This window comes from Lepidochelys olivacea, assembly GCF_965140295.1.
Source record: "Lepidochelys olivacea isolate rLepOli2 genome assembly, chromosome: 5".
Lineage (NCBI taxonomy): Eukaryota > Metazoa > Chordata > Testudines > Cheloniidae > Lepidochelys > Lepidochelys olivacea.
The window spans coordinates 35,373,772-35,385,819 of record NC_140415.1 but is presented as its reverse complement, the minus strand read 5'-3'; the positions used below and the strand labels follow the sequence as shown (position 1 = coordinate 35,385,819).

The following is a 12,048-nucleotide window of genomic DNA, read 5'->3' as shown; positions in this document are numbered from 1 at the left end:
CTTGTAAAAGATTGAGATGGGCCAAATAGGAGGCTTTCAAAAAATTACACACACACACACACACGACAGAGGTGGAAAGAAACACCTCAGAGTGACACAGAAGTTAAAACGTTGGAAACGTTAAAAAGAATAAAAGTGAAAAAAAAAATCTCTGTTTTACTGCTCGTCAAATGGTTCATAAGAAAGCAGTTTAAGAAACAGCACTTTAGTGTACAAAGGCTATTTTCCAGTCCACTTTCCTAACTCGAATGAGAATGGAATAAAAAAATAAATACAAAATGCAACATTCAAAAGGACAAATAAAAGCTCCTCAAAAACTGCTGTCTTTTCTCTATTATTATTATTATTAAATATTTTATTATAGTAGCACCAAAAGGCCTCAGTAATAACTGAGGCCACACTGTGCTGTGCAAAAAGAGAATCTTCCATATAAGTACAGTAGTTGGATCCTTGTACTCATCCACCATAATTACAGCATCTCTATATTATATGGCCATTCCCATTATCAGCTACAGAAAATATTTTGAAACCTATTTTGAATGCAAAGATTAGAAATATCTCAGTGTCAAAAGTTTCTGAAATGAAGGTCCAAATGTAAGACTGAGCTGTGCAAACACTAGCTGCAAAAACAGATTTCCAAAGAGGTTACTTACCCTGCACAGTAATTGGAGTTCTTCGAGATGCATGTCCCTATGGGGGCTCCACTTGAGGTGAGTATGCGCTCTATGTGCCTTCAATTAGAGATTTTCGGTAGCAGTGCTCAGTCTGTGCACATACCCTAGCTATCATGTGCCCTGTACTATGGATATATGGAGCTAAGATAGACGGACTGCTCTCGGATCCTTCTCCATCACAAAGCCCTAAGAAAATGAGGCTCCAAAGCAGAGAGAAAGGAGGGTAGGTAGTGGAAACCCATAGGGACATCTCAAAGAACTCCAGTTACTGTACAAGCTAAGTAGCCTCTCTTTCGAGTAATGTTTTTATGGGTGCTCCTCTAGAGGTGATTGCCCAGCAATATCATCTGAAGACAGTGGGAGTGTCAGAGCTTGATGTAGGACTGACTCTAAACTGCAGAACCAAAGGTAGCATCTGCCCGACAATCAACAACTATGGCATAGTGTCTCAAGAAAGTGTGGACCAAAGCCCATGTAGCAGCCTTGCAAATCTCTACAATAGGAATATCTCTCAGCAAGGCAACGAACAGACTTCGATTTGGAAGAATGGGCTATAGCACTAGGCATGGTATATTAGCAGCTGTATACCAAGAGTGGATACCCACTTAAAAAGTCTCTGTGCAAACACTCAGAACTCCTCTAGCTCCCTCCACAATAGAAACAAAAAGTGTCTCAGAGGCTCAAAAAGGTCTAGTCATGTTGAAATAGGTCAACCCTCTCCTAACATCCAAAGTGTGAAGGGCAGCTTTCTTCCTAGGCAGATTGGGTACATGATAGAAAACTGAAGATTAACTGATGGGTTTACGTCGAAGTCTCATGTAACTTTGGGCAAGAAACACAGGTGTGTTCAAAGAGATCCCTTTTCTCTGAAAAACAGTGTAGGGAGGGAGAGCCAGCCATGAAAGCAGCTAGCTCACCAATGCTTCAGTCAGAGATAATAGCCACTAATTAGGAGAGTTCAGAAGCAAGCAGTTAGTTCACTAGCAGTTGAAATGGAAGCTTCATCTGAATATTGAGAACTAAGTTTAAGCCCCAGGTAGCTGAGGGGTATCTAACACTCAGGAAGAGATTTGCTAACCCTTTGATGAATCTGGAAGTTGCAGGATGAGCATATGCAGAGAAACCTCCAACAGAGAATGAAACACTTATGGCAGCTAGATGAAATTTAATGGAACTCATAAGAAAAATTTCCTTTCTTCAGAGGCAGAAGATATTCCAGAACCTCCAAGATGGAGGAATCAACAGGAGTTAGGTGACAGTAGGTACACCAGTGATCAAAGCTTTTCCATGTCTGAAAGTACGTCCTCCTGGTGGAATTTTTGCTACTAATAGGCAGGATTTCCTGAACCTCTCCTGAACAGGAGAGTTCTAACCCTGAGAGCTATTTAAATACCAAACCTTGAGCTGTAGAGAGTTCAGGAGGGAGTGAAGAATGGTTTCTGAGTCTTGACTGAGAAGACTGGGCATTCACTGAACACTGACAGCTGGATGGGAGGAGAGGCAGAGGAACCACACTTGTTTTGGCCAGGTTGGTGCAATCATGATGACTGGCCTTGTTTCATCTGATTTTGTTTGAGACCCTCTGGATGAGCAGCTTTGGGGGAAAGGTGTAAAGTAGACCCCTGACCATGAGAAGAGAAAGGTGTCTCCCGCAGAATGATGACCCAGACCTCCTCTTGAGCAGAACTTCGCACACCTCTGGTTGCTGTGCAGCGAATACCACCAGAACTTTTGTGAACACCACAAGGGGTAGTAGACAGTCCAAAGGGAAGGACTCGATCTTAGTAATATTCCTGATCTATCATGGAGTTTAGGAATCTCCTGGAGAAGGGTGTATCCTGATATGAAAGGACACATCCTGAAGAGATCAAATGACAGCTGCATCTTGAATTTCTGTATCTTGACAAAGGTATTCAGCATCTTTAGATCTAGAATCAGTCTCCACCCTCCCTTCCTTCCTTTTAGGAACCAAGAAGTATTTGAATAAAATCCTCTTTCCTTGTACTGAGTGGGAACTGGTTCAATGGCTCCTATGCAAATAAGGGATATAACATCTTGTTTTAGAAGAGGTTTGTGAGAAGAGTACCTGAAAAGGGAGGGGAATACCCAACATTATACCCTCCAAAACCTCTGTTGGAGGTAATTTGCCCCCATAAGGTGTAAAAGTGAGAGACACAATTCCAAAAAGGTGGGAGACAGGATGGTGCAGCATCAGATCTCGATTAAAGGAGCATTCATGCACCTCAACCACTGCATCAAAAACATTTTGTAGGCAATGATTGCTATGTCAAGGTAGCAGGAACAGTTGACAACTTTCCCTCCTGCATCCTGGGTTTTTTCTTAGGTGGCTCTGATGACCTGCAGTACATGGAGAAACGGGATGTATGTGATCTCTGTGTTGTCAGAGACCAAGTAAATTTGTTCTTATTCACAGGCTTATATATGCCCAAAGACTAAAGAGCCGCACCAGAGTCTCTCAGAGAGCACATCTGTGTTCTGTAGCGCATGGTCTCTGGAGTCACTAAACAATTTCAAACTATCAAAAGGGAAGCTCCTCTACTGTGCTGTGGACGTCTCTGAAGCGATGAAGTTCTACACGTAAATACAACTGTTGAGATGGCGCGAGCTTCCGTAACAGATGCGTCGTGAGAAGCTTGCAGGGTTGTTCTCACCAAAAGCTGCCCCTCAGCAATAACTGCTTGAAATTGCTCTCTATGCTCACAATCAAAGAATTAAACATTGTGTAACTGACGTGATTATATTTTTACTCCTGGGGGAATTCTGTGCCACTGTGCAGTGCAGAATTTACACAGATATTGATGTTCTGCACAGAATTTCCTTTTCCCCAGACAGAAATGGGCTGCAGAGCTGCTGGCCACCACTAGGGTCTGCTGGACTCAGCAAAGACCAGCTTCCACATAGAAGGCACTGCTAATGGGAGGGAGAAGGAGCTGGAGGGTTCCCAGCTGCTGCAGTTCCCGGCACATCCGGAAGGAAGGAGGCGGCATGCAGGAAACTCCACACAAGCCCGGGTCCCACCATCAGGTTGTTACTCCCTCTGGATCCCTGGGCTCTAGGAGGGCAGAGCGTGCAAGTGAGGGTCTGGGCTGGCGGAGAAGACTCCCCGCAGCTGGGGTCTGGGAGGTAGGGAGTGTGGGTTTCTGGCCGCCCAGCTAGGCTCGGGGAAAGTAGGGAGGAAGAGGGAAAGAGAAACACAAACTGGGTTGTCATAGGGGTTTCTTTAATTCTGTACTCCTGGTGGGAGGGGGAGGGGAAAGAGAGAGAGTCTCTCTCTCTCCCTCCCCTCCACCCACCCTCTCTCCCCTGACAGCTATTTTGAAATAAATTACCAAAATAATTGAAACTGGTACAGTGTTAATTTGACAAATAAAATTTGCAGAATTTTAAAATATTGTGCACAGAATTTTTAATTTTTTGCCACAGAAGTCCCCCAGGAGGATATTTTGCCAGAGTCACCTGATAATTAGCAATCCAGAATTGCAGGGCTGAAGACAAATAACTCTTGGTCTAAGCACTTGCGGTGTTTATAATGTGGAGTCACCTTTGAATCATGTTGCCTATTACATTCACTCACTGCATACATGACCAGTGAACTAGAGGCAGGATGAGAATGTAAGAATTCTGAACCCCTAGCTGGGACATAATATTCTTTATCTGCCTTCTTAGTTGTTGAGGATAGGGAGAGTGGGGGCAAGGAGTGCGCAAGGGCAGTAGCAGGAGTCTGTCAGATCATCTGACAAGTTCTAATAGTTCCTTATTTATAGGCAAACCTACCTGTATGATGGTAAAGTATTAATCAATTTACGCTGTGTCTCTTGAAGTACTTCTAATGGAATCTGGAAAGTGTCTGCTACTCTTTTCATCAAATCCTGGAATTGCTTGATGTCATTCACATGAGTTGGTGAGGGTATCACAGCCTCAGCTGGGGAGGATGAGGATATATTAGTCTGTGGAGTTTCACCCAGAAGCTGACGAGGAGGCATCTGTGCCGATTCCTGATGAGTCCTGGACATTGAAACTTGCAGTACCAAGATGTGTACAGGTCACACTAACTCTGGCTGTACTGGCACTCTTGGTACCAAAGAAACAACTTTGGAACCAACTGCACGGACCCAAAAGCACCCCATTCAGGCTCTGATGGTACCAAAGACTTGTGTACCGAACTGTGGGTATTGCATGTCTTTAACATGAAGGGAGCCTCAGTACTGAATTAGTTTAAAGCCTCCTCAGAAGCCTTTAAGGAGTACTGGGTCTCCAGTACAGCAGGCCTTGTAGGAATATGGTCTCTCTGAGGAGATCTAGTACTCCTCTTGGATAAGGCTTTCTCCATTTCACTCAAAGGTCTGTCTTTCAAAGATCTAGAAAGCGACTGAACAGTTAAGACTAATGCGGCACTGTGGGAGCTTCGAGGCTGGTGTCTGGAGCGGGGAGGGGAGTCTCTCAGCCCTTGATCTGAAGCCAGATGAAGTGAACGTTCCATTCTGAGGAGCTGAAGTTTTATTTCTGTCCCTCTTGGAGCGACTCTTGAAGTTCATGCAGATCTTGCACTTTGAAGGCATGTGCGTGTCCCAAAGGCAATGGATACAGTACAACTGGCCATTACTAACTGGGAAGCATTCCCAGTAAGTGAGACAATGTTTGAAGCCTGGGGACTTAGGCACGCCCCACAGGGAAAAAAGAAAAACAAAGAAAACAAAACCAAGCTTCAAGAGGACCTCCCCCTATAATGGAAGAACGGGAGGCAAAGCCTCAATCAAATGAGAGAAGAGAACTCTCAAAAAAACAAAGCAAACAGTAACTACAAAGAATAAAACTGGAATACAAGAAATTTAATATAAAGAACTCAAACTTGACAAAGTGAGAAGCTGCACAGGCAAGCACTACCAACTGCTCCATCTCAGGCTGAGGGTGGTCTGTCTGTCACAACCCTACGTAGCCTCAGCGCAGAGCACAAGGATAGCTACAACATTTGTGCAGACCGAATGCACACTGCTGGCAAAAATCTCTGATTGAATGTTCATGAAGACCTCAAGTGGAGCATCCCCAGGGACAGTATTCAAAGAAGAACTAACTTTGCATTTACTGCTTCACGGTAATTTATGAGTTGCAGAAATGGTGAAAATTTGCACCCAACATGGTGGAAAAGTGTTTGCAAGAATCTTCTCTGTCTGGCCCTTTTGGTATGTCTTCTCTTTCCTTGCCTCCCCCTCTCCTATCAAACTCTATGGTGAGCTATTAAAGAAGCATGTTCCTATGGTTAGGGCACTAGCTTAGCAGTTGGGAGACCCAGATTCAATTCCCTGCTCCACCAGACCTGCTGTGTGACCTTAGGCAAGTCACTTAGCCTCTCTTAGCCTCACCTTAGAATGGAAATATTTACCTTCAAAGGGCAGTTGTGAGGATAAATAAAAGAGTATCTATATCTTTAACCCCGACCTGGGGTATTCTATCTGTTACCCAAGATCCATAAACCTGGAAATCCTGGACGTCCCATCATCTCAGGCATTGGCACCCTGACAGCAGGATTGTCTGGCTATGTAGACTCCCTCCTCAGGCCCCACGCTACCAGCACTCCCAGCTATCTTTGAGACACCACTGATGTCCTGAGGAAACTACAATCCATCGGTGATCTTGCTGAAAACACCATCCTGGCCACTATGGATGTAGAAGCCCTCTACGCCAACATTCCACACAAAGATGGACTACAAGCCGTCAGGAACAGTATCCCCGATAATGTCACGGCAAACCTGGTGGCTGAACTTTGTCCTCACCCATTTCACATTTGGGAACAATGTATACTTTCCAATCAGCGGCACTGCTATGGGTACCCGAATGGCCCCACAGTATGCCAACATTTTTATGGCTGACTTAGAACAACGCTTCCTCAGCTCTCGTCCCCTAATGCCCCTACTCCACTTGCGCTACATTGATGACATCATCATCATCTGGACCCATGGAAAAGAAGTCCTTGAGGAATTCCACCAGGATTTCAACAATTTCCATCCCACCATCAACCTCAGCCTGGACCGGTCCACACAAGAGATCCACTTCCTGGACACTACAATGCTAATAAGCGATAGTCACATAAACACCACTCTATACCGGAAACCTACTGACCGCGATTCCTACCTACATGCCTCCAGTTTTCATCCAGACCACAACATATGATCCATTGTCTATAGCCAACCTCTACGATACAACGATACAACCTCTACGATACAACCGCATTTGCTCCAACCCCTCAGACAGAGACAAACACCTACAAGATCTCTATCAAGCATTCTTACAACTACATTACCCACCTGCTGAAGTGAAGAAACAGATTGACAGAGCCAGAAGAGTACCCAGAAGTCATCTACTACAGGACAGGCCCAACAAAGAAAATAACAGAATGTTACTAGACATCACCTTCAGCCCCCAACTAAAACCTCTCCAACGCATCATCAAGGATCTACAACCTATCCTGAAGGACGACCCATCACTCTCACAGATCTTGGGAGACAGGCCAGTCCTTGCTTACGGACAGCCCCCCAACCTGAAGCAAATACTCACCAGCAACCACACACCACACAACAGAACCACTAACCCAGGAACCTATCCTTGCAACAAAGCCCGTTGCCAACTGTGTCCACATATCTATTCAGGGGACACCATCATAGGGCCTAATCACATCAGCCACACTAGCAGAGGCTCGTTCACCTGTACATCTACCAATGTGACATCATGTGCCAGCAATGCCCCTCTGCCATGTACACTGGTCAAACTGGACAATCTCTACATAAAAGAATAAATGGACACAAATCAGACGTCAAGAATTAGAACATTCAAAAACCAGTCGGAGAACACTTCAATCTCTCTGGTCACTCAATTACAGACCTAAAAGTGGCAATACTTCAACAAAAAAACTTCAAAAACAGACTCCAATGACAGACTGCTGAACTGGAATTAATTTGCAAACTGGATACAATTAACTTAGGCTTGAATAGAGACTGGGAGTGAATGGGTCATTACACAAAGTAAAACTATTTCCCCACGTTCATCCCCCCCCACCCCACCACCACTGTTCCTCAGACGTTCTTGTCAACTGCTGGAAATGGCCCACCTTGATTATCACTACAAAAGGTGTCCCCCCCACTCTCCTGCTGGTAATAGCTCACCTTAAGTGATCACTCTGGTTACAGTGTGTATGGTAACACCCATTGTTTCATGTTCTCTATGTATATAAATCTCCCCACTGTATTTTCCACTGAATGCATCCGATGAAGTGAGCTGTAGCTCACGAAAGCGTATGCTCAAATAAATTTTTTAGTCTCTAAGGTGCCACAAGTCCTCCTTTTCTTTTTGCAAATACAGACTAACATGGCTGCTACTCTGAAATATATCTTTAATGTATCTCAAAGCATCCTTCCTGACTGTGGATTGCTTAGGATGGAGCTGTAGTGCACCATGGCTTTCAGCAGCCAATTCGAGTAGCCTGAAAGGTCTGGTGTTGTTCAATACACTGTCAGAGTGCCCTGGATAGACTCTTAAACAGGACACCACAGATAACTCCATCAGTTAACAGGGGACTATCAAAAATAAAAAGATAGGACTCGGGGTGAAGGTCTATTTCCCAACTTCCAAGAACCTTTTTCTTTCCTCCTTCAGTGTGAATAAGTCTACAAAGGCCTGGGCCTTTTGCAGCTTTTCTAGCGAGGTGACAGACTTTTTTTTCTTTTTTGGCCTGTGGAAAAACAACTAAAAATGCAGATTTTTACACCTCCATTTCATCTTTCTACACATTTAGTGAAAATATGCATCTTTTACCAGTGAAGGGAAAAGTGTATTATTTTACCTTAACATTTGATTTCTTGGAGAAGTTAACAACGACTCCCCAACCAAAATCATCATCTTCATTTTTTACCTAAAAAGGTGAAAGCATGTTATAAAAATAACCTCTAGAAAAAAAGCACAATGACAAGAATACTTTATGGATTGCTGTTTGCAGTGTTGTAGTCATGTTGGTACCAGGCTATTACAGAGACAAGGTGGGTGAGGTAATATCTTTTATTGAACCAACTTCTGTTGGTGAGAGACAAAAGCTTTTTAGCTACACAGATCTCTTCTTCAGTCTGTTTATGGGTTGCTGTGATTTATAACAAAGCTGATTTTGAAGCAAACCTTACTAAACAGTCAACCCTAAAGGAAGGTTAAAGAACTACAATTAAAGTCAAATTTACTATTCAGCTGGAATAAATAACATTTTGCCAGAGAATCAACTGGCAAGTAGACACAAGCCTTGGAAGTTTGACGGGCTGGGGGAGATGATAAAAGAGAAGCAATTTACCTTTACCAGCCTGCCTGGCTGTAAAAATGGCAAGCAGTATTTTGGTTTGTGAACATATTCCTCAATTTCTTTACCCAGTTTAGCAAGCTGCTGTCGGATTTTGTAGTAGATGACCACGCTTTCCTCATTTGGAATTTCTATTTTGTTGTACTGTTCATCCAATTTATTTACCTCTGCAAATAAAACAATCTTGTGTAAACGTACAGAGTCACACATTATCCTAAACAATGTTATAGCAAAGAAGCATTCACAAAAACATGTAGTTAAATAGTATCTGAATATCACTTTCAATACAAGTTTTCTGACTATTTAAAACAAATCAAATTAAAATATAACCCCTTTTCAGAAAGCTTGATATCTACAAGTTTGTCCTTTAATATTTAGCTACAAATACAATGAAAGTAATAGATCAAGAGGTCATATTTAAAACACATTCATCATTATGAACTAGCTTTGTAGAAATGAGGGGACTTTGGATATTATTCTCCCAGAAATCCCTGCTAATGGCTGCACAACAGTCCCATTAGGACCTGAGATTGCCAAATTCATTTGCAAGAGGGATCACTGTTCAGCAACACAAACACTCCCTTCTACCTCTCACCTATACATGGAAGGCAGCTGCAAGGTTGGTTGCATAGTGCTGAGAACAAAACACAGGACCAGGAGTCAAAAGCCTCAGTTTGCTTCCCATTTCTACTAGCCCTGTTGTGACCTAGTAGTACTCTCTCTCTCTCTGCCTCACTCCCCTCCCCGCTCTCAGTCTGTAAAATTTTGGTGGGGGAATTCTCTCCTGTCTTTCGCAAAAAGAAAAGGAGGACTTGTGGCACCTTAGAGACTAACAAATTTATTTGAGCATAAGCTTTCGTGAGCTACAGCTCACTTCATCGGATGTACTTTGAGATTTACAAGCCTCAGCTGGCTGGGCTGCAGAATATTGAAGAAGTTGTGGGACTACAGTGAGTTCTAGGTCCAAGCCCTAAATTCGTGGTGCCAACAGGTTCATGGAAGGCCTACATGCCACCAAAGGAGGAAACAGCTGGTGAGGTGCTCACAGACTCATCCAGTGCAGATGAGGATAAAGGTGTCCTCTATGGCTCACCAGTCACTCATCTTCCTCTATTACTGACCCCTCAGACTGAAACAACAGCTATGGAGAACCCAAGTTGTTTCCAGTGGGAAGCCAGTAGTACACAATGATCTCCATGAGACCCCAGCGATAGGGTACAAGTTAAGCAGATGCCAGTCCAAGATAAGGAATTCTGGGGCAGACTACCCCAGGATGAGTGTAAGTCCTAAATGGGTCACAGAAAAACCCGACATAAGCCTTAAGCTCCATTTTTGATGGCACTGGGACAGTGACCGGACCCCAGGGAACCAAGGTATAACCACTTCTAGGAAATGTTTCACTCTGTCATTGACGTCTATAGCAAAGTAACACAGAGAAGGTGACATGGATATCAACGGAGACACGACCAGCAAAGATTCCCCACTCTTCCTGGTGTCAGAGGGAGCATCGGCAGAAGTTGATGTCAAAGGAGCCAATGTTGACAGACTGAGAGCAAAGAAAACTGCTGCTGTGCCTTCTCTGCTTCCTCTCCCAGCCAAGGGATAAAGAACCCTGATGTGAAGAAGCCAAAGCTCAGGGAGAGTATGGCCTGTAATATACCTCCATAGAATGGACTGCATCTCCAGCCTTAGTAAACCCTACTCCACTTCATAAAGGGAATTACAGTTGAGGTGCCTACAGAATTCTAAAGCACAGTATGGTTTTTGGTATAATAATTTCCAGGAAATACCCAGCTTGCTCTCTGGCATAGTTTTCTGAAGCAATGCTGGACTCTACATTATGGGAACAAAGGGTTGGGCATGTCTATGGGTGTGAACTGTTCTCTGAGAAATGCACATCATATGTAAGTATGGTCTTAAATGCCACCCCTGCAATCCAACACATACACAGAGCAATGGGGTGCCAAAAACCAAATTCCAAACCTGGTGTGGATCTATTATTTCCCCCACTTAATGGCACTGAAGAGGTGAATTGCTCATTCTTCACTCGCAGATGAAGTAGATACATCTGCTGTGGTTTTTGGATTCCATTGGGTAAAGCTCCTGGAGGAGTTTGAACTGTCAAAAACTGATTAACAAGAAACACGTTGGAAATTCATCTTGGCTCATGGAAATACTGTTTAAAGCAGGAAGAGCATGGCTCACAGGGCTAGCCACTCGAAGGAGTAGAAAACAAAAGCCTTGTTTCCATTAGGATTTTGCTTCACCGTTGATCAATTTTCCAGACTATTTACAAAGCCTTACTAGAGTATCTTTTTTTCTGGTGGTTTGGACACGATAGGCCTTAATTCTTTTTTAGATATTGAAATCAATTTGATTTATCTGTGTTTTGAACAGAACAGAAACCTTGTCTGCATCTTCCATGAGCTCAAAGACACTTTTTTTGCTCCTCTTCTTCTCCTCCTACACATTTACAATGTGGTGATCATCCTTATCTCATCCAGTAGAACAGGTTCTCTCACTAAATTCTGTTCCCAAAAAAGGTCCAAGTGCTATTACAGAACAACAGAAGATGGCTTCCGTCCCTGAAAACCCTCTCCTGCCCACAACCATAACAGCAAGTGCACTAAGCATTCTGCTGCCAGGAAAGGAGAGGCTGTACAGTCTAGAATCTCTGAGTGGATTCTCATTATAAACATAACACCCTATCTTAGCTATCCAACCCCACAGTTGAAGTATCTTTGACACAGTCTCTCACATGGTTAAGTATGTGATACACACAATACTTACTTTCTACTACTCCTGGAATAGCTCTGTAGTGTTGAAACTGGTAGAAGGATTTTTCTAACATGTATTCAGGGTTAATTTCCTCTACTCGGAGCAAGTTCAACACCATGTTGTATGTCAAGTGAAAAGCACTGTTTAGAGGATCAGCTGAGCCCTTAAGAAAAAAAAAAGACGCCCCCACACAAAATATTAATTACAGCACAAGCAAAGCAATACACAATATATTTGAAGCAG

The 12,048-nt window shown here is 43.4% G+C and overlaps 1 protein-coding gene across 1 annotated transcript in view; it reads right to left on the bottom strand.

Annotated features, from left to right (window-relative positions):
- Nucleotides 1-12,048, bottom strand: part of MTREX (Mtr4 exosome RNA helicase) — a 100,831-nt gene that overhangs the window by 35,887 nt on the left and 52,896 nt on the right. Inside the window, exons 16-18 of the mRNA XM_084629347.1 lie at nt 11,818-11,968; nt 9,022-9,194; nt 8,530-8,598 (exon numbers count right to left, since the gene is read on the bottom strand). Coding sequence (XP_084485473.1) covers nt 8,530-8,598; nt 9,022-9,194; nt 11,818-11,968 — 393 coding nt within the window. The remainder of the gene's footprint in view (nt 1-8,529; nt 8,599-9,021; nt 9,195-11,817; nt 11,969-12,048) is intronic.